The 23,675-nt window shown below is 34.3% G+C and overlaps 1 protein-coding gene across 1 annotated transcript in view; it reads left to right on the forward strand.

Annotated features, from left to right (window-relative positions):
- Window positions 1-23,675, forward strand: part of trpc1 (transient receptor potential cation channel, subfamily C, member 1) — a 63,936-nt gene that overhangs the window by 35,762 nt on the left and 4,499 nt on the right. Inside the window, exon 10 of the mRNA XM_030123507.1 lies at window positions 17,658-17,842. Within this exon, the coding sequence (XP_029979367.1) occupies window positions 17,658-17,842 (185 nt within the window). The remainder of the gene's footprint in view (window positions 1-17,657; window positions 17,843-23,675) is intronic.

Genomic DNA, 23,675 nt, shown 5'->3' on the forward strand with positions numbered 1-23,675 from the left:
ATTAGAATATGTAAAAATGTGAGAAAACATCAGATTAGGAGCATTAAAAGTGTTTTATTGCATAGTTTTCCCACAGTACATCATTTTCTGATGTTAAATACACGTTTCTTTACTTCAAATGTTTAACGTATATTGAACATTCTTGCAACTTCATGAAAAATAGGTTCATAACAAAAAAAAAAAAAAAAAAAAAAGCAATTGCATTGTTTTTAAAAGCCTAAAGAGGAATAAAAACACTCAGGAAAAAAATCTTGGCTAAGGTTCTCATAATTCATGCATGAAAGGGTTAATCCCTGCTTTGCAGAGAGTTTGGTGAGGCACAGCAGTGTGTGTTGGTTTGTTGCTGGTGGCTGACTCTGCACCGTGTCCTTAAGCTCTGGCTGATGCTAGCTGACAGACTGATCTTATGAAATCACGTTCTATGTGACGCCAGTTTATTGCATTTAGCATGCTATACCTACACATTTTCATCTTTTCACGTGTTATTTAATGCCAGTTGATGGCATGTCAATACGTTAGCCGCTAATTGCGCTAATCAATAACCCTAACCGCTAGTCACGCTAGCTGCTTATCGCTAACCCTAAACCTAACCCTAGCCGCTAATCGCTAACCCTAACCACTAATCGCGCTAGCCGCTAATTGCGCTAATGGTGTGAGACTGCCGGCAGATTTGTTTTATTTTTTTTAAATCGATTTTGGGGCATTTTAAATTCTGAATCGTAGTAAATGATTTTTCGATTTTCGATTCGGTTTTTTGGCACACCCCTAATCACTAATATAAAATACATGTGCATCCATTGTAATTCCTCATACTTAAAGCTGCGTCCCTGATACATATAAACAAATTAAATATATTATTTTCTGTAGCCAATTTCTTGCACATACCGTACTGTTCATAAGTCCGAGGCTAACATTGCATTTGTTGTAGTAAAGTTATAATGACCACAGTTATGCATTTCACAGTCTAAGTATTGAGATAAATTCTGGATACACGTGAAGTATATACAGAACAGCAGTAAAAGCAAAAGTTTCAGTGAAAAACACAGCTTTTAAAAACCAAAGTGGTCATATTTAGTGTGACCTCCCTTTGTACTAAACTTTAATCTTTTTCTTCAGACAATATGAGATTTATTGCATAATTTTTTTGATGTTTTATACCAGGTTTCATTCAACACATGACAGGTGTTTCTAACTGTTTGTGCTGCTTTTCGTCACAGGGTCAGGGGTCAAACTAAACAGACTCTTTAACCTTTACAACCCATTTAGTTCAGTTTTTGTGTGTCTTTTATTATCTTGTGTGCACATATTTCCTGGACTTTCTTGTTGTATCTGAAGATAAGAGAATGAGAAATGAATATGTATGATCATTTCAACCCTGGAAAAACAACAAAGCTAACAGTGGCCTTAGACTTTTACGCAGTATTGTATAATTAGTTCAAGATAATCAAAATAATCAAAAATATTAAAGAGATAACATTTGTTTTTCCAATATCAAGGAGAAAACTTTTGAAAAATGAATATTGACCCCATGGCCTGACTTTTTATCTGAGGAATTGGGATCGTGGACACATTTTTGGCACTGGTTTTAATGAAATCAACATGAATGCAGCGCACAAAGTACACATTGTGTTTATTAAAAAAATAAACAGAACCCAAGTGGAAAGTGTTTGGTAAAGTTTACTGAGCTGCATTAGATGGGCTTGATTAACTCATGCTCCAAATTGGCAATGTCATTCAGTAATCTTTTCAGCATTTCTTAACAGGCAAAGAAATGTTTAATGATATTTTGGATCTGCTTTCTGCCTCTTATGCAAAACAAATAAATGTAGTTTATAACAATCTATCATTTAATCTGATGAATTCTGTGGGTTTTTAGCCTGGAATTTACCCACAAACATTTGTTTTTCTCTCTGTAATTATGACTGTTGTAATTTTTGCCAGTTGTTTTCTGTTTTGTTCATTTGAGTTGCATTTTTTTTTTTTTTTTTTTTTTAACTCTTAAAGGGGTCATATTTTGCTAAACCCACTTTTATTAGTCTTTGGTTCATTTATTTGTGTTTTTGGACCTTAATAGTTCATAAAGTTTGAATTTGAACCCTCCAGGTGCTGCCAAACTATCTTTATATTCATTTTGGCAAAAATCAAGTGGATTTCTACAACCTGTTTTAATTCCTGCTTAATTTGTTACATTTTATAACTAGTTATGTCACGACATTTGCATATATAAGATCAAGACTTCCGACGAACATTTCTCCAAATACGCCAAAAACTCCAAACTCCAACTCCAAATCTCCAAAAACTGTTTATCAGCAGCAGCGGTTGTAGTCCATACTGAAAATATGTCCAAACTTCAAGCCGATTACTTAAAATGTTCAGTTGTTGTTGTATTAATGAACACAAGTGGCTGAACGGGACCAAGCAGCACAGCCAACAACCTGGAGGGGGCGGGGCGTGAAGTGGCTCGTTTGCATTTAAAGGGCCAGCGCTCAAAACCACCTTTCTGGTGTCATTACTCAGAAATAGGGTTGAAGATGGACCTGTGGAGTTGAATTAATGAAGAATTCAGACCCAAGCAGAGCATTTACAGTTTATGTAGACCACAGGGAAATGTTTGAAAATGTATAACTCCATTTTTTAACAAAAGCAAAATATCACCCCTTTAAGAAATATAAGTGCAATTTTAACAATATTCTGCCTCTGTTTATCATTTACACATGTAAATTACAACTTCTAGGTCTCAGTGGATCTATAAACACACAAAACATTCAGTAACAGGCAGAATATTGTTAAAATTACACTGACTTCTCTTAACCCTTATATGGTGTTTGGGTCTGTGGGACCTGTTTTCATTTTTTATTAAAAGGAAAATGATGAATAATAATTATTTTTTATAATTTTTTTCCTGTCATATCTTGATTACATTGCATTTTATGAATAAAACAAACTAAAAACGAATAGCACTTGAATTACCTCCACCAAGGACAGTGGAGGTTATGTTTTCATTGGGGTTTGTCTGTTTGTTTGTCTGTTAGCAAGATAACTCAAAAATGTATGGATGGATTTTGGTAAAATTTTTCAGGAAATGTTGATACTGGCACAAGGAACAAATGATTAAATTTTTTTTTGGTTGGGGGGTGGGGGTTGATCTGCTTTGGCGGAGGTCTGCGCTCTCTGAGTGCTTTTCTAGTTCATAAATGTGATCTAACAAAGGCAAATGGCAAATATTAACCCTTTCATGCATAGGCCACTACAGTGGACAGTTCTTCTCCAGCTGTTCTCTTGTATATTCATGGGTTTTGTTGTTTTAGTTCCATATGAGCCAACACAGTGAACACTTACGCACCATCCCATACACTGACATTCAGACCATTACTGTAACTTTGCTGTTCTTGGTAAACCTGATCTGTACTAACATGTTTAAGTATAAATCAATTGTTATTTGGTAGACAAGAAGGTTTTTTTTTTGCAAATTATCTCCATGAAGTGAGTAATTACTAGCATTAGAATATGTTAAAATGTGAGAAGACATCAGATTAGCAGCATTAAAAATGTTTTTATTTCATTGTTTTCATATCACTTTCTGATATTGGCTTTTAAACACATTTCTTTGCTTCAAAAATTAAATGCATGGATATTTTTGTAACTCCATAGGAAAAGAAAACCCAATCACATTGTTTTTTTCATGCCTAAGGAGGAATAAAAACACTGAAGAAAAAAATCTTGACTAAGGTTCTCACAATTCACGCATGAAAAGGTTACACATATATGCTTTTTATGTTGCTTGTAATTGGGATGGAGTAAACATCTGTTGAGTATTTTAACATAAAATTTTTTGATTATATTGAAAACCCACCAATGCAGCGGGTCCACCACACCCACAAACACTGGCTGGATAACAAAAATCTGAACACCACACAAGGGTTAATACAACATACAAACATAATGCACAAAATGCATAATTTCATTTAAAAAAAAAAAAAAGCAAAATATCTTTCCTTTAATAATAGACGCAATACAAGGTGTAGCTCAGCTTTGACTGGTTCCTTCTATTTCTGCTGTGGATTTGAAGTGGACCATCAGAGAGAAAAAAATGCATTTTTTTATGTAATACATTTTTCCATCTTCTTAATTGAGCCAAAAATCTGGTTGGCTTCTTTTCCACTCAGATTCCTCAACAGTCTTTGTGCCCTAGGTGTCCCTTTTTTATCTCATAATCATACTGTGCATCATCCAGCCAGCTGGCAGAAGCAAACACAAAAGCTAGCCAGTATCTGACGTCGCTGGCAAACCTCAGAAATCCATTTCCCCATGAGTGTCTGTATCACATAAACCAGTCTACAGGTATGCAATGAGCTCAGTCCCATTCAGAGACACCTTCCTGTCATTAAGTCCAAAAGCTGTTTGTGGTTGACTTATAAAACACTACAGCTACCTTCTCCTCGTTAATTAGAGCCTTTCAGTTACAATCTCCTCAATCTTCCTCCCTCCCTCCGTCTTTTTTTCCCCTTTTCCCCCCTTTCTCTTTTTCACTCACCCGCTCTGTGACATCACTGTCTGGCCTGGCGGGATGGAAAAATTATTAGCTTTGGAAATAGATGTGGTTTGTGTGCGTTCATGGCCACACTCATGCTCACATGGCAGACACACCTCCGTACTCATGTGCACGAGCCCACACATTTCCACACTCTGTTGATATGTGAGTGTTCTGTCCGGTTGCGCTCAGACAAATTCCGGCTCACATGTACAAAATATGCAAACACACACACAGACAGTGAGTCAGGACTGTGTGGGCTGCAGTAATGAAGGTTTCACTGATTCCATCCTTCCTGATCGGAACAGCTCACTCTTGTTTTTTGCTGGGTAGTGCCCCCTACTGAGGTTGGAAAGACTGAGAGAGTGTGTGTGTGGGTCTGTGGGTATCTACTATCACCGCTGTGCACACAATGAGCTCACTCATACCCCAGACTTGACCTCAGTTACTGTACTAATGTTCCAGAACTGACAGACTGTAAGGAGGCACGTGTGTGAAGAAACACTGTACTGCACACAGACTTTAACATGTAGAATAGAATAGAATAGAATAGAACAGATAGAATAGAACAGATAGAATAGAATAGAATAGAATAGAACAGAACAGAACAGAACAGAACAGAACAGAATAGAATAGAACAGATAGAATAGAATAGAATAGAATAGAATAGAACAGAACAGAACAGAACAGAATAGAATAGAATAGAATAGAACAGAACAGAACAGAACAGAATAGAATAGAATAGAATAGAACAGAACAGAACAGAACAGAACAGAATAGAATAGAATAGAACAGAATAGAATAGAATAGTACAGATAGAACAGATAGAATAGAATAGAATAGAATAGAACAGAACAGAACAGAATAGAATAGAACAGAATATAGAATAGAATAGAATAGAATAGAATAGAATAGAATAGTACAGATAAATAGAATAGAATAGAACAGAACAGAACAGAATAGAATAGAAAAGAACAGAATAGAATAGAACAGATAGAATAGAATAGAATAGAATAGAACAGAACAGAACAGAATAGAATAGAACAGAACAGATAGAATAGAATAGAATAGAATAGAATAGTACAGATAGAATAGAATAGAATAGAATAGAACAGATAGAATAGAATAGAATAGAATAGAATAGAATAGAATAGAATAGAATAGAAAAGAACAGAACAGAACAGAACAGAACAGAACAGAATAGAATAGAATAGAACAGATAGAATAGAATAGAAAAGAACAGAACAGAACAGAACAGAATAGAATAGAACAGAACAGAACAGAATAGAATAGAATAGAATAGAATAGAATAGAATAGAATAGAACAGAACAGAATAGAATAGAACAGATAGAATAGAATAGAATAGAACCGATAGAACAGAATAGAACAGAATAGAATAAAATAGAATAGAAGAGATAGAACAGATAGAATAGAATAGAATAGAATAGAATAGAACAGAATAGAATAGAATAAAATAGAATAGAACAGATAGAACAGAATAGAATAGAATAGAATAGAATAGAACAGAATAGAATAGAATAGAATAGAACAGAACAGAATAGAATAGAATAGAACAGAACAGATAGAACAGAATAGAATAGAATAAAATAGAATAGAACAAAATGAACAGATAGAATAGAATAGAACAGATAGAACAGAATAGAATAGAATAAAATAGAATAGAACAGATAGAACAGAATAGAATAGAATAGAATAGAATAGAACAGGATAGAATAGAATAGAACAGAATAGAATAGAATAGAATAGAACAGAACAGAATAGAACAGAACAGAACAGATAGAACAGAATAGAATAGAATAGAACAGAACAGAATAGAATAGAATAGAACAGAATAGAATAGAATAGAACAGAACAGAATAGAATAGAATAGAACAGAACAGAACAGAATAGAATAGAATAGAACAGATAGAACAGAATAGAATAGAATAGAATAGAATAGAATAGAATAGAATAGAATAGAACAGAACAGAACAGAACAGAATAGAATAGAATAGAATAGAATAGAATAGGACAGAACAGAACAGATAGAACAGAATAGAATAGAATAAAATAGAATAGAACAGAATGAACAGATAGAATAGAATAGAACAGATAGAACAGAATAGAATAGAATAAAATAGAATAGAACAGATAGAACAGAATAGAATAGAATAGAATAGAACAGGATAGAATAGAATAGAATAGAACAGAACAGAACAGAACAGAATAGAACAGAACAGAACAGATAGAACAGAATAGAATAGAATAGAATAGAACAGAATAGAATAGAATAGAATAGAATAGAACAGAACAGAACAGAATAGAATAGAACAGAATAGAATAGAATAGAATAGAACAGAATAGAATAGAATAGAATAGAATAGAACAGAACAGAACAGAATAGAATAGAACAGAATAGAATAGAATAGAATAGAATAGAATAGAATAGAATAGAATAGAATAGAATAGAAAAGAACAGAACAGAACAGAACAGAACAGAATAGAATAGAATAGAACAGATAGAATAGAATAGAAAAGAACAGAACAGAACAGAACAGAATAGAATAGAACAGAACAGAACAGAATAGAATAGAATAGAATAGAATAGAATAGAATAGAATAGAATAGAATAGAATAGAATAGAACAGAACAGAATAGAATAGAACAGATAGAATAGAATAGAATAGAACCGATAGAACAGAATAGAACAGAATAGAATAAAATAGAATAGAAGAGATAGAACAGATAGAATAGAATAGAATAGAATAGAACAGAATAGAATAGAATAAAATAGAATAGAACAGATAGAACAGAATAGAATAGAATAGAATAGAATAGAACAGAATAGAATAGAATAGAATAGAACAGAACAGAATAGAATAGAATAGAACAGAACAGATAGAACAGAATAGAATAGAATAAAATAGAATAGAACAAAATGAACAGATAGAATAGAATAGAACAGATAGAACAGAATAGAATAGAATAAAATAGAATAGAACAGATAGAACAGAATAGAATAGAATAGAATAGAATAGAATAGAACAGGATAGAATAGAATAGAACAGAATAGAATAGAATAGAATAGAACAGAACAGAATAGAACAGAACAGAACAGATAGAACAGAATAGAATAGAATAGAACAGAACAGAATAGAATAGAATAGAACAGAATAGAATAGAATAGAACAGAATAGAATAGAATAGAACAGAACAGAACAGAATAGAATAGAATAGAACAGATAGAACAGAATAGAATAGAATAGAATAGAATAGAATAGAATAGAATAGAATAGAACAGAACAGAACAGAACAGAACAGAATAGAATAGAATAGAATAGAATAGGACAGAACAGAACAGATAGAACAGAATAGAATAGAATAAAATAGAATAGAACAGAATGAACAGATAGAATAGAATAGAACAGATAGAACAGAATAGAATAGAATAAAATAGAATAGAACAGATAGAACAGAATAGAATAGAATAGAATAGAACAGGATAGAATAGAATAGAATAGAACAGAACAGAACAGAACAGAATAGAACAGAACAGAACAGATAGAACAGAATAGAATAGAATAGAATAGAATAGAATAGAATAGAATAGAATAGAACAGAACAGAACAGAATAGAATAGAACAGAATAGAATAGAATAGAATAGAATAGAATAGAATAGAATAGAATAGAATGGCCACTTTACTGTCAAACAGAACATACACTGACTGTAGTAGTTTAAGCAAAGGTGGAAGAAATATTCAGATCCTTTATTTAAAAAATGCATTAGTATCACTGAGTAAAAATACATCACAAGTTCAGTTATTCGTTCAAAACCTTATAAATGAAAGTATGTCATTGTTATTAATAAAACTAGCATGTGGACCAGTTTGGAACCACGGGTTCTAGATCCTCTGATACAGTTCATTCCTTTTCTTTCTTTACTTTCTTGGTAAATTCCACTGGCATTTTCAGTTGAATCATCTCTCAGCTGGCATGTCTGTTTCTGCACATGAAATTTGACACCATCGCAATGTGGCCATATTGTTTATCTGTTGCTAGGTAACCCATGTCAATGAGGATTCTGTGATTCTGGGCATTTGTAAGTTTATTGTATTCCAAAATTACTAGTATTTCCCAAAATATTGGTCCTATCAACTTACTGTTTTCGCTAGTCACTTACTTGACCAACAATACATAAGTATGCCAAACTGCAGCAGTCAGCTCTTTTCAGATTTTGTGTGATGCCCAAGATACACATACAGAGTCCATTTCCCTTTTATAATATAGACATCATTGCTATATGGCAGAAATCGCTCATGTCCAAAATAGTTATGACCCCCGAAGGTGAGGCAAGGGGGATTATTTTTGGTTCAGTTTGTTTGTTTCTTTGTTTGTTAACACTCTAGCAGCAAAACTATTGTTTGAATTCATACCAAATTGGGTCTACAGATTGCTAGTGACCTAGAATACATGTGGTTACACTTTGGGAAAACTATGTCGGTTTAAATTTTTTATGCATTTTTTTGGGGGTCTTTTTTTTCCCATTTACTTATAATGGGCAAAATATCAAATGTCTATAAAAACATCAATGTTGTTTCAATTTACTTCAAACTTGGCACATATACAGAGGCAATTGATATGCATCAGCACATGCATAGACATGATGACATCAGCTGGATCGATGTCAAAATAAGCTACAATACGTGCGAGGGGTGGGGTTTGTTGTGCCTGGAACCACTAGTTTTTCAGGAAACCTTTGAGGAAATTTTTCAGGAAAAATGATGTATGTTCTAAATAAATGAATGGAGTAAAGAATTGTAGTCATAAGTCGTTTTCAACACTTTTCATTGGTTAAATATTCCTAAAACCATCAGGCCAACATGAAGACTGACCAATAAAACTGTTTTATGACAAAAAAAAAAAGATTAAAAAAATGACTTACAAGGTTTCTGCCCCATAGTGACAATATCCTACATATACTTGAAGTATGTAAAGTAAAAGTATAGAGCCACGATGAAATAGTTGTACCTTGTGTGACTTTTTTTCTTTTTTACCTCCGCCAAGGAGGTTATGTTTTTGTCAACGTTGGTTTGTCTGTCTGTCTGTGTGTAAGATAACTCAAAAAGTTATGGATGGATTTGAATGAAAATTTCAGGAAACGTTGGTACTGGCACAAGGAACAAATGATTATATTTTGGTGGTGATCTGGGGTGGGGGAGGGCATTGATCTGCCTTGGCGGAGGTCTGCGCTCTACGAGTGCTTTTCTAGAAAAGAAAGCGCAGACCTTCGCCAAGGCAGACCAGTGGCCCCCCCACCTCCCCCACCCCCAATCAACACCAAAATGTAATTATTTGTTCCTTGTGCCAGTACCAACAATTCCTGAAATTTTCATCCAAATCCATCTATAACTTTTTGAGTTATCTTGCGTACGGTCAGACAAACAGACAGACAAACATCGGGGTGGGGGGGTGGGGGGCACTTATCTGCCTTGGCGGAGGTCTGCGCTCTCTGAGGGCTTCTAGTTTGGTTAATTTATTGCCTTCAATATTTTGGAGTGTTCCATTTAAATTTGTCATTTCTTTTTGCCTTTTGTTCACATTTCTGTTTTATTCCGATTCATCATCATTAAAAGTAGTTTAAAATGGTCCCAGTCAGTGTTTAACTATTATATATATGATATTTTAGTTTCGCATTACTGCTGCATTCATGTTGATGTAACACTTTAACACCATAGATGTGAAGTGTTGAGTGCATTTAATCTACTTTTTGTATTGTTGGGTAGTTTAAATGACAGAAATTCACCATATTCCATAAGGTCATCATGTCTGTAGCAGGCATTGTGGTGACTTCACACCTCCATGCAGTTCAGAAAATAAATGAATGAATGAATGTATGAACGTAGCTGTGTGGTTCTCACAGCACATTCATTTTCCGAGCCGCGTCGTCTGTAGCATAGCTGTCTTGTGAAAACCGCACATCTGTAAGTCAACCCTAAACGAGCTCGGAAAAAACTGCTTTGAGACAATGTATTTTCCAGCCGCTGCCAGAAGGGGTTTTCAAGACTTCATTTAGTATAAGACGGAGAATTTTTCAGCTCATGAGGGAACACTTCATCATTCAGTTTATCACAAGGATTAACCCATAAAGACCCAAACAGCCACTGGCAACCAAAACCATCTACTGATCTACAATGTTTAATAACTAATGAACCACTAAACCTATGAATACGATGAAATAATTGGTGGAAAATACAGTTTTTCATCTTTTCATGGTCATCAGACATGACCCATTTGGACATTCAGAGGCTCCGCAGTGAATGTGGAAATGCCATCATCTTCTACAACATCAATTCACTGATAAAACCCATGGAGTTTGATCAATGACAGTGGATGGAGACACTTGTTTTATGTTCAGTTAATGATATCTGCTGTAAAAGTCACTTTTTTTCCCGTTTTCTCTGTCTTGATATAATAACATTGAATTTATTCTGAGTTTTTATGACTATCTAAATAAAATATATGAAATAAAATATTGAAAAATACATGATTTATTGTGAAAATGCAAACTACAGAGGATAATATTATAATAATTGGTGATAAATCACTTGAGAAAGGTTAAATAGTGAAAAAGAACTTCCATAAAAGTAGCACTGGGTCTTTATGAGTTAAACTGAGCTTTTATGAACATCTACAGTATATGATCGGTGAATTAAATATAGGAAAATATGCAACATACAAAGGATAATATTATAATAAATGTTGATATATGGCTTAGGAAAGGTTAACCCTTTCATGCATAAATTATTAGAACCGTAATCAAGATTTTTTTCTGCAATGTTTTTATTCCTCTTTAGGCATGAAAAAAACCAAACAATGCAGTTGAATTTTTTTCATGAAGCAAGTTTTCATGAAGTTACAAAAATGTCCACTCAGCTGGACACCATGCATTTAATTTTAGAAGCAAAAATATATGCATTTACTGATATACTGTGTGAAAACTATGAAATAAAAACATTTTTAATGCTGCTAATCTGATGTTTTCTCACATTTTAGCATATTCTAATACTAGTTATTACTCACTTCTTGGAGATAATAAGCAAAAAAAAAAAAAAAAAAAAAAAATTGCTTAGAAAAACAACCTCCCCCTCCATTAATTACAGTCTAATAACAATTAGCAATTTTTTTTATACTCAAACATGTTACTGCAGATCAGGTTTATCTAGAACAGCAACGTTACAGTAATGGTATGAAGTGCAGTGTATGGGATGATGCGTATACATCCACTGTGTTGGCTGATATAATAATAATAATAATAATAATAATAATAATAATAATAATAATAATAATAATAATAATAATAATAATACATTGGTTTTATATAGCATTTTTTTAAGTACTCAAAGACACTTTACAATAATCAGCCAAAGGGACGAACACACAACAAACGGTTAAAACAGATACAGAGTTAATACTGAAGGGCAAACAAAGAACAAATACTCAGGCAAAAAGGTAGAGACAGATATGGAAAGAAAACACACGAGAGAAGGTAGATGAGGGTGGATGAGGTGGAACAGGCGGTCAGTTTTCGTACGATGATCTAAAGCCTGAACTAAAACAACAAACTCTATGATTACATAAGCGAAGACCTTTGAACAGCTGTCCACTGTAATGACCACTATGCATGAATGGGTTAAATATAGAGACAAATAATTTGGAAAGTACTACAAAAGTAGCACTGGGTCTTTATGGGTTAAAAATAGATGTAAAAATTATAATCTGAGAGGTTACTCATCACAAATACAATCAATGTATTGTTTCTGAAGAAAAAGTGTAATATTTGCTTCTGAATTGCCGTACAAACTCACATAAAATGTTCTTTAAATTTGCACTTGAGTAAAAATATTCACTGATGTATTTAGCAGGCAGTGTTTGCATCATGTACTTGTGTACATTTGAGGGATCTCACCTGCGTCAGACCCCCCCCACTCCAGTCAAGGTTAAGAGCTCCTGACCTTCTAAATTCCTCTTCTGTTTGTACATTAGCTAAGTTAGGCTTACCTTACCTGTCAGACTGGGGGGAACGGGAACACGCCCAGCTCCTAAATCAGACGTGTACTGTACAAAGTGGCAGAGGAACACACTGGAGGGATTTAGACAGGACAAGAGAATGAATCAGCCTAATGGACTCACCCTTCTCCTCAAACAAGCAGCCTGGGTTTCAGGGCAAACACTCCTGTCGCCATTCACCTTGACATGCAGTGAGAGTGGTCATCCCTCACACTGGACACTGTGTGTGTTTGTGTTTTGCAAAGGTGAGTGGACCTTGTTTGAGCATCCCTAGGTCCTGGTAAACAGATGGGCCACTCAGGTCTATAAATAGTGGGTTTCCAATGGTCTGAGAAGACTTTCTGTGTCTCCAGTCTCCCTCTCTGGCTTCCTCCGTGTTTGTCTGTCTTCCCTCGGGTGGGCCGTAAGACCTCCGACTGCAGAAATAAATCTCTTTTCCTCTCCCCTAGGGGTCAGTGCTTAATGAGAACACATGGTGAAAAACTAGTGTCTCGTGGTCAGAAAGGTTGTAGGGAAGTGTGCCTGGTATTAACTGCCTTTTTACCTCACCGGCTGATAGGTCATGAGCTGTTGTGTCTGGTGTCTTCGTCTTCATCGTCCAGTGGCGGCTGCTCGTCTTTCACACAGGGGAAGCTCATTGTCGGCTTACATTAAAAAAAAGTGAATTTATTTAAACATAAATTCGGCCCTTTGTTCCTTTTTAAGAAAATGGTCAGCAACCTTATCGTACCAACTAAACAAGAAAATGTTGAAATTATGTTAAATTGAAACAAGGAAGTACAATGAGTGTGTTTTATTTACAGTGCAAGAAATGATTTATCCAATTACCGTCCAGTTTTGAGGCAATGAAAAAAACTGTTCCACTCAGTTCCATTGAAGTGCATGGATGCCGAGCATCTACGGGCAAATGCACGGAGCATAGACTGTACGAGAAAACAGCGCAACGGGAATGTATGAGAAGTGAACAACATCGAGTCTGTTGATTCTGAATGAACTCATCTTTGAGATGAACATGTTCTAACACATTTGTAGTCAATGAAATGTCAACGCAACCGTACATACACCAGATTTAGCAGAGGAGCTCATTTCCATCTGTTGTCCTAGTTTTCGTTAGAAATTTATTCAAACATCTTCTGTTACAAAACTACTGATTAGATAAGTTTCGAATTTTGGATGTAGCTTCCTTTAGTGTCTACAAAGCTTGTTCACAGTTTTTAGATACTTCGATTTTTTATATTTTTGATGAATTTTTTAATTATTTAAAATTTGCCTTTACTTATAATGGCCCATATTTTGATGGAAATAGTTAAAGATATAAATATAGTTACTATTAAACCAGTGGTTCCCAACCTTTTTTGGCTCGTGACCCCGTTTTAACCTCACAAATTTCTGGCGACCCCAGACATTCAAAATGGGAACTTTTTTTTTTTTGCTAAAATTTATTTGTTTTTGATCATGTAATAGTTTGCTATACTATGTTGCAAATAAATGTTAATTTTAGATGACATTTAGTCTATATAATGTATATTATTATGGATGGAGGCAGAAAAGCCAGGTGTCGATTACTGCACAAAGGGAGAATTTTATTTTCCTTGGTCAGGATATGTACAGTCAGTCCAGCTTGGATTTACAAGGCTGACAATTAATACTGAACAAACAAGAACTCAAACTATGAATTATGAAAGAGCTGCAGCATCTGAAACCGACCACAATGAACATTTGACAGATAAACAGAACCACAGTGCTGCAGTTTCAGCTTCAGTTTGTCATGACTTTTATGTATTAGGATTGTCTCTCTCAGCTCACCATATATTTTTTATTAGTACTTTTTTTTTTTTTCATTTTTATCAATTACTAGAAATTTCAGGCGACCCCGTTTGATCCCTTGGGCCCCGACCCCAAGGTTGAAAAACACTGTGTTAAGCACTGATACGAAGTCATGTATGGACTTCCATTTGGGTCCATGACCTTTGACCTTTGAAGGGTCAGATTCAAGGTCACCAATGTTTAGATTTCAACAATCTTCTCCAAAACTACAGGTTCATTTCAAATTTTATATGTAGTTTCCTTAGAACAATGTCTACAAAGGTTGTTCACAATGACAGCTTTGACAAATTTTGACTTTTTTTTATACTTTATTATTATCTTCATATTTTATAATAGACAAAATAAACAAACAAAAAAACCAAACAAAAAATAAAAAATAAAAGGCAGACCACAACAGTTAGAGCAGGGGTGTCAAACTCAGATCCTGGAGGGCTGGTATCCTGCATGTTTTAGATGTTTCCTTCTTCCATCACACCTGGAAGCCATTACATCATTATCAGGCTTCTGCAGAGCATGATGATGAGTTGATCATTAATTGAACCAGGTGTGGCTGGAAGAGGGAAGTATCTAAAACATGCAGGATACCGGCTCTCGAAGGCCAGAGTTTGACACCTGTGAAGTAGAGCCTCCAGGTTCAAACTCCAGACAAACAAAATACAGACAGGTTCAGGACACATTAGTATAGGATTATACAGGTTCAAGGATTCTTTGATTAACATACACATTCCATTTTTCCCCAATATTTTTCACATTTATCAGTAGTGAGTCTTAATGAGAAGGTCATAAATTTCATTCACAACAGTTGTCCAGTCCAGAAGTGTTGGGGGATCTTCGCACAACCATTTTTGAGTTATGGCTTTTTTTACCCCTGCTAATAATATTAACAAAAGATATCAGTCAGATTTTCTCATCTCATGATTTTTTTTAATTATTTAAAATTGCCTTTACTTATAATGGCCCATATTTTGATGGAAATGGTTCCCAAACAAATTTGGACTTTTGACAAATTTTTTATATCTAAAAAATGTGCATTTACTTATAATAGTCCATATTTTGATGGCTTATAACATGTAAATGGTTAGAAATACCAGTATAGTTACTATTGATCACTGATAAGAAGTCATGGGTCATTCCATCCAAAATCAACCAGATTTCAGAAAGTGCCCCGCAATAATTAATGCCATTATACTGTTAAAAATGCCATTTACACCCACGTTTGTATACAATTTGAAGAAAATATAGTCATGCAGTAAAAAAAAAAAAAATAAAAAATAAAAATAGAACCAGTTCTATCCCAAAGCTGAAATTTTGTGCACAACATCTTGAAACATATATGAAGACATGGTAAAAATTTCAAGATTTTCATTAACTGGCCACATGGTAATTGGGGTGTTCAAACAAAGAGTATTTTTGTGAAAAATTGAAATCGACCCATTTTATTAATTGCCTCACAGCAACAGTTTTCATTGAAATGTAGTCTTTTTGCAGTATATTGTTGCATCTTGACCATAAGAATCCATGCAAAAAAAAAAAAAAAACTAGAAGCACTCGGAGAGCGCAGACCTCCGCCAAGGCTGATCAGTGGCCCCCCCCGTGGGCCCCCCCCACCCCCGATCACCACCAAAATTTAATCATGTCTTACTTATCCCATTTCCAACAAACCCTGAAAATTTCATCCAAATCTGTCCATAACTTTTTGAGTTATGTTGCACACTAACAGACAGACAAACAAACAAACAAACAGACAGACAGACAGACAGACAGACAAACAAACCCTGGCAAAAACATAACCTCCTTGGTGGAGGTAAATGAGGTCTCTACATTCATCCATTATGGCACAGTGCAAGCCTGAAGAGAGAGGACATTTTGAAGAATTAGCCTTTTGGCCTGATTTCAAGGCCTCATGGATCAAACATGAAGGCACCTACAATTATTTTGATGCAAAATATGGTCTTTTCAGGGGGATTTCACCCCAGACAGTAAGTTTCAGCAGTGTGGCTTGAATACCTGAGGAGATATAGTGCCTCAAAGTTGGCCAAAAAGCTAATTTGCAAAATTAAAAAAAGCAGTCTTTGTTTTCAAAGGGCTCCTAAACTATTATATATGACATTAAAATTTTGGATGTGTTCGTTTATCACCAGATAAACAAGGTGAATAAATAGGTGAACAAGTGTGAATTTTTTCAGAATTTTCTGAGGGGGTCATGTGGGGACCATTGGTTGAATTGCCATGGAATGACCCTCATGTAATGTAAACAAGAATCAGTTCTCAACTAACTGAACTTGGTTAAATAAAGGTTAAATAAATAAATAAATAAATAGTTGAGTTCTCCTACAATGAAAGTCCCGTCCACTTCTATTGGGAGATTGACCTCCTGCATTAACACCACAGGACTCTAACACAGCAGCAGAACCTGACAAGCTCACAAATTCAACTTGTTATTGATAGAACATGTCATATCTCTTGACTCAATTCACTTGAAATGAACTCCAGTGTCAACGTCTACATCACAGGTGTCAAACATGTGGCCCGGGAGCCAAAACCAGCCCTCCAAAGGTTCCAATCCGGCCCGCAGGATGAATTTGCAAAGTGCAAGTTTAGATATCAAACTCAAAAATAATATTATAATACCCTGTAAATAATGACAACATCAATTTTCTCTTTGATTTAGTGCAAAAAACATTAAATTATGAAAATGTTTACATTTACAAACTATCCTTGAACAATAAAATGTGAATAACCTGAACAAATATGAACAACCTGAAATGTCTAAAGAAAATTCAGTGCAATTTGAACAATATTCTGCCTGTTACTAAAAGTCTTGTGCCTTTGTAGATCTGATGTGTAATGCATATGTATGAATGAAAAGTTGAGGCAAAATACTGATAAAATTGTACTTATATTTCTTAACAAATTTCATTTTTTTCAGGTTATTCACATCCTTTTTGTTTGGATAGTTTGTAAACGTAAATATTGGCAGAAGTGAATGTCTTTTTTTGCGCTAAAATAATTTGGAGTTGTCGTTATTTATTGGCTATCATGCTATTATTTTACTGGTCCAGCCCACTTCAGATTAAATTGGGCTGAATGTGGCCCCTGAAACAAAATGAGTTTGACACCCCTGGTCTACATGATAATTCACATACACTGTATCTGTTATGATGTGAGATTTTGAGGGATACTGGGGTTGTTGATTTGATTATTATTAACACACATTATTTTCTCACTAGATCTCCATGGGTCAGATGCTGCAGGAGTTCGGAAAGTTTTTGGGCCTCTTCCTGTTGGTGTTGTTCTCCTTCACCATCGGACTCACTCAGCTTTACGGGAAAGACCAGAAAGACAGAGAAAAGAATTCATCCAGAGACTGCGCCGGCATTTTCTGCCAGCAACAGAGCAACGATGCATTCCACACGTATGGGCCAATCTCAATCTGTCATTTTGGACAGCGATGAAGACAGTCATGAATGTTCAGAGGGCTTGTTGTGAGATGTTAGAATTTATGTTCGCAGCTGGGGTTGGATGTTTGCATAGACCTTGGTGAAATGCATTCAAAATTCTGAACATTTCATTTCAACATATACGGTATTCTGTCTTTTAGTTGAGGTCAGTCAGCGGAGACTTAACCCTTTCATGCATAGCGGTCACTACAGTGGACAGTTATTCTGCAGCTGTTCTTTTGTTTATTCATGGGTTTTGTTGTTTTAGTTCTATATCAGCCAACACAGTGGACGCTTATGTATCATCTCATACACTGACATTCATACAATTACAGTAACTTCGCTGTTCTCGATAAGGCACATTTATTCGTATAGTACAATTCATACATATGTTTTACAAAAATGGAAAAGAGACAGGTTCAAAACTCACAATTACAATTAAAACATAACACTGGTCAACAACAAATTTATTGTTTAAGTTTTTTGAGCTGATTTAGGATCATTTTGGTGTGCTGAATCCAAAAATCACATTAATTTTGCTCAATCAGGTCAACTTTCTGAACTATGCTACATATTGGCTTTTGAACATTTTTGCTTACATTAATGGCCATTTTCACATCATATGATACAACATTCTTTCACATTTCTTGCAATAAACGAGTTCTGAAGATTTTACTTTTGCCAATTTATGATTAATTTTTTTTTTTAATATTACAGGTGAATGAAATGACTTCGACTGGAAGATCTTGCAAAAATAAGCCTGACGTATTCTGCTACATCTGCGGTGAATACACCATTGTACCTAACAGGAATCAAGTCGCAAGTTTCATAAAGTGTGCTTACCAATCTTATTTTGGTATTAATTATTATATTTTGTGAGAAGATCAAATTTTTCCTAATCAAATTAGCAAAAAAAACCTGACCTGATTGAGAAAAACATGTCATTTTTGGATTTAGCGGTGCAAAATGGTCCTAATTCAGTTGAAAAAACCTAGACAGCTTGCAAAAAACATTTTTTTGTAACCCAGTGTAATCAGTAAACATAAATAATAATCATTTAAAATAAAATAAAAGAGAAGAGTGCAGATAAAACACTTACAGTTGTGATATAAATCTGATCTGCAGTAACATGTTGAGTTTTTTGTTTTTTTTTGCATATTATCTCCATGAAGTGAGTAATAACTAGTATAAGAGTATGATCAAATGTGAGCAAACATTAGATTAACTGCATTAAAAACAGTTTTTATTTCATAGTTTTCACACAGTTTATCACTTTCTGTTATTGCATTTAAATACAGGTTTCTTTGCTTCAAAAATTAAACGTATGGTGTCCAGCTGAGCGGACATTTTTGTAACTCCATAAAAAATAGGTTCATTAAAAAAATTTCAATCACATTGGGGTTTTTTTCATGCCTAAAGAGAAATAAAAACACTCAGGAAAAAAAAAAATCTTGACTAAGGTTTTCATAACACTGGTCTACAATTTTTTTTAGAAATGATTTGCTTCAGAGATTTACAAATATACAAAACATTCAGTAACAGGCAGAATATTATTAAAATTCCACATACTTCTCTTAAGAAATTTCAGGCTTTTCACATTTTTTTTTGCAAAAGGCTAGTCTGTAAATGTAAACATTTTTGTGTAATTTAACTTTTTTTTTTTTTACACTAAAACAAAGATAAAAATTTGTAGTTTTCATTATTTAAAAGTTACACTGGTCTACAATTTTTTAGAAATGATTTGCTTCAGAGATTAAATGTGCTAAATGTTACGTATTTTAATCAGATTAATTGGAAAATAAATGACAAAAGTGCTGGTTTGCTGATGATTTCAAGGTATATGATTAAGTGTTATTACACATATATATTGGTTTATGTACATTTATATAATAGTTTTATAAATCTTCCACTAAATAGAACCTGTAAAGTGAATGTATTCTAATGTGCAGACAGTGTTTTGAAGTAGATCTTGTAACTCTGAGACAAATATTCCTTTTGAGTCAAACCCATTCTCTCATTAATTCTTGAATTTCACATTTTGACCCAAGGCTGTATCTTGGAAAGTTCAGCCAACCAGCATTTTTGACTTGATTTTTCTTTATCAGTGACTCTCATGTGGTAAAATTTCATTACTTTTATTCTGGAAGCATTTTCCTTGTAGACCAGTGTAATTCATGCATGAAAGGGTTAAAATAGAAAGAAGATGAAATGAAAAGAAAAAGTTTGAGATAGGTGTATATTGAATTATCATTGCCCCAAAGGAAAAATACCATGTGAAGGGATCGTATTAGTTACAGATATGGAGAAAACTCCCCATGAAGCTGAGATACTGGTAGTAGTGGTGAGGATGTCATGTTTTTATGAGAGTGAAACAAGGACCAGACGACAAAACTGAAGTGTCAAAGTAGCAGAGGAGCGTTAAATAACCGAAACGACAGCTGAATGACAGCGGCCTCACAGATGTGACAGTTCATCAGGGGTTTTGCTAACAGGGAGAGTGTCAGATTGTAACTGGATGAAGATGGAAGGATGGAAGTAACTTAACAAGTCTGCACAGGGAGTAATAGTAGTGTAGAATAATAGTAGTGAGAATTTAGTTTAGATTCTAGTTGTTTTATCAGAGTCAAAGAGTTACATACATGCAGATCAGTGTCTCATGCATTAATTGTAAGAACCTTAGTCGAGATTTTTTTCTTCAGTTTTTATTCCTCTTTAGGCATGAAAAACACAATGCGATCAAGGTTTTTTTTTTTTTTTCTGTGGAGTTTCAAAAATATCCATGCAGTTAATTTTTGAAGTAAAGAAACGTGTTTAAAACCCAAATCAGAGAGGGATATGAAAACAATGAAATAAAAACATGTTTAACCCTCCGGTATCCAGGTGCGCCTTTTAGGCACACTTTGCACTTCATGTTAAAAAACTTCATATTATTTTTCATAATTTAAATAAGGTTAGAATTCAGAAGTTGTTCATTTTTGCTTGATCTTTAAAATTCTGTCCACCAACTAAAATGTGCACATTTTAAACAAAAGAAAGTTACAAGACTAGCATCTGTCTCCCAAGTGTGCCTAAAACGCATTATTTCTTCCATTTGATCTGTATGATTAGGGCTGACCTGGATTTACAAAAATAAAATCAAATTAGAGCTGAAAAATAAATCAATATATAATATTTAATAGTTTGATTTATAGGTGTGCATTTTACGCACACTTGGGGACAGATGCTGGTATTTTTGAACATTTGACCTAGTGCCAAAAATAATAATGCAAATTAACCAGTGTTGGAGTTCATCATTGACATATGCTAGGCTGCAAAAATCAAATAATATGTGATCCACTTTTTATGTAGTATATTGAAAAAAAAATTTTTTGTTTTGTTTTTTGCATCTAAAAAAAAAAAGGTTTGTTTAAGGGTTAAAAAATGTGACAATTATTGAGTATTTGGTATTTTTATTACAGCTCAAGTTGATGAAATAGAAAAAAGTGTAAAAGAATTAAAAACAAACTGTATGAAAATTTTATTGACATTATTCCACAAGTGTGCCAAAATGGCACACTTGGTGTTTAGTAAGGGCCTAGCTGGATGGGATACCGAAGGGTTAATGCTGCTAATCTGATGTCTTCTCACATTTTAACATATTCTAATGCTATTAATTCCTCACTTCATCAAGATAATGTGCAAAAAAAAAAACCTTCTTGTCTAACAAATAACAATTGATTTACACTCAAACATGTTAGTGCAGATCAGGTTTATCAAGAACAGCAAAGTTACTGTAATGGTATGAATGTCAGGATATGAGATGATGTGTAAGTGTCCACTGTGTTGGAACTAAAACAACAAAACCCATGAATATACAAGAGAACAGCTGGAGAAGAACTGTCCACTGGAGTGACTTATGCATGAAAGGGTTAATCATGTGGCCCGAGGGCCAAAACCGGCCCGCCAAAAGGTCCAATCTGGCCCACAGGATGGATTTACGAAGTGCAAAAATTACACTGAAGATATTAACAATCAAGGGTGTGAAACTCATTTTAGATCAGGTTCCACATACAGACCAATATGATCTAAAGTAAATAATAACATAATAACCTGTAAATAGTGACAACTCCTTTTTTTCTGGGTTCTAAGTTCAGCTGGACTAGTTTTGCTCTTTTGAAGCAAAACTAGTCCAGCTGAACCTCGAAGTCTACCAAGAAGAGCAATGAACTGGGCCGATGAGAAACTGAATGAGAAATTGTTCTTATTTAAGTTCCAAATTCCAAATTTTTACCGTCGCCAAGGAACGGTGGAGGTTACGTTTTCATCGGGGTTTGTCTGTTTGTCTGTTAGCAAGATAACTCAAAAAAAAAAAAAAAGGGGGGGGGGGGGGGCATTGATGACATTTTCAGGAAATCTTGATACTGGCACAAGGAATAAATTATTACATTTTGGATTTTGGTGGTGATGGGGGGATTTTGTGTTTGTTTGTCTGTCTGTTAGCAAGATAACTCAAAAAGTTATGGACAGATTTAGATGAAATTTTCAGGAAATGATACTGGCACAAGGAACAAATGATTAAATTTTGGTGGTGATCAGGGGGGTCGGGGGGGCTGATCTGCCTTGGTGGAGGTCTGCGCTCTCCAAGTGCTTTTCTAGTTACCAATATTATGCTTGTTACCAAATAATATAATAATATAATAAGTCATTTAATGTTTTTATTGCACTGAAACAAAGAGAAAAAGTTGTCATTATTTGTAGGTTATGATGCTATTACTTTACTGGTCCTGCCCACTTGAGATCCATTTGGGCTGAATGCGGCCCCCGGAAGAAATTAGTTTTGACACCCCTGCTTTAAAGAACATGAAAGTTTCATGAAATGGACAACATGACTTTAAAAACTTTATATCACAGGTGTCAAACATGTGGCCCGGGGGCCAACTCCGGCCCGTCAAAGGGTCCCATCCCATGAATTTGTGAAATGTATAAATGACACTGAACATATTAACAATCAGTGGTGTCAAAATCATTTTAATTCAGGTTCCACATACGGACACATACAGTCCAATTAGATTTCTAGTGGGTCAGAACCAGTAAAATATTATCATTATAACCTATAAATAATGACAACGCCAAATTTTCTCTTTGTGTTTTTGGTGTAAAAAAGTAAAATTACATGAAAATGTTTACATTACCAAACTATACTTTAAAAAAAAAATGTGAATAACTTGAACAAATATGAACAAACGGAAATGTCCTAAGAAAAGTAAATGCAATTTTAGCAATATTCTGTCCGTTACTAAATGTTTTGTGTGACTGTAATGCACATGTGTAAATGATAAACTGATAAACTGAGGTATAATATTGTTAAAATTGCACTTGTTTTTCTTAAGACAATTCAAGTTGTTCATGTTATTCAGATTTTTAAGGAAACTTTGTAGATGTAAACCTGATCATAATCTAATTTTACTTTTTTCACTGTTATTATTTTATTGGTCCGGCCCACTGGAGATCAAATTGGGCTGAATGTGGAACTGAACTAAAATGAGTTTGACACCCCTGCTTTATATCAACTAACTGTCATTATTGGAAATGAAATTGGGTCTGTATTTCAGGGTCTCACTTTAGACTCTGTGTCCTTTTTGTTTGTCATTATGTAAAATGTAGAGAAATTATCCAGAACTTAAAAGAAAAACATTAAAAAATCACAATTAATGCACCAGAATGCCACTAAATGTTAATTCAATAATGCACTAACAGTACCTTATTAAACGAAATTTCGGTGCTTAGCTCACCACAGTGTTGGTTTACAAAAAAAAATAAAAACATACC

This window comes from Sphaeramia orbicularis, chromosome 20, assembly GCF_902148855.1.
Source record: "Sphaeramia orbicularis chromosome 20, fSphaOr1.1, whole genome shotgun sequence".
NCBI classification, from domain to species: domain Eukaryota; kingdom Metazoa; phylum Chordata; class Actinopteri; order Kurtiformes; family Apogonidae; genus Sphaeramia; species Sphaeramia orbicularis.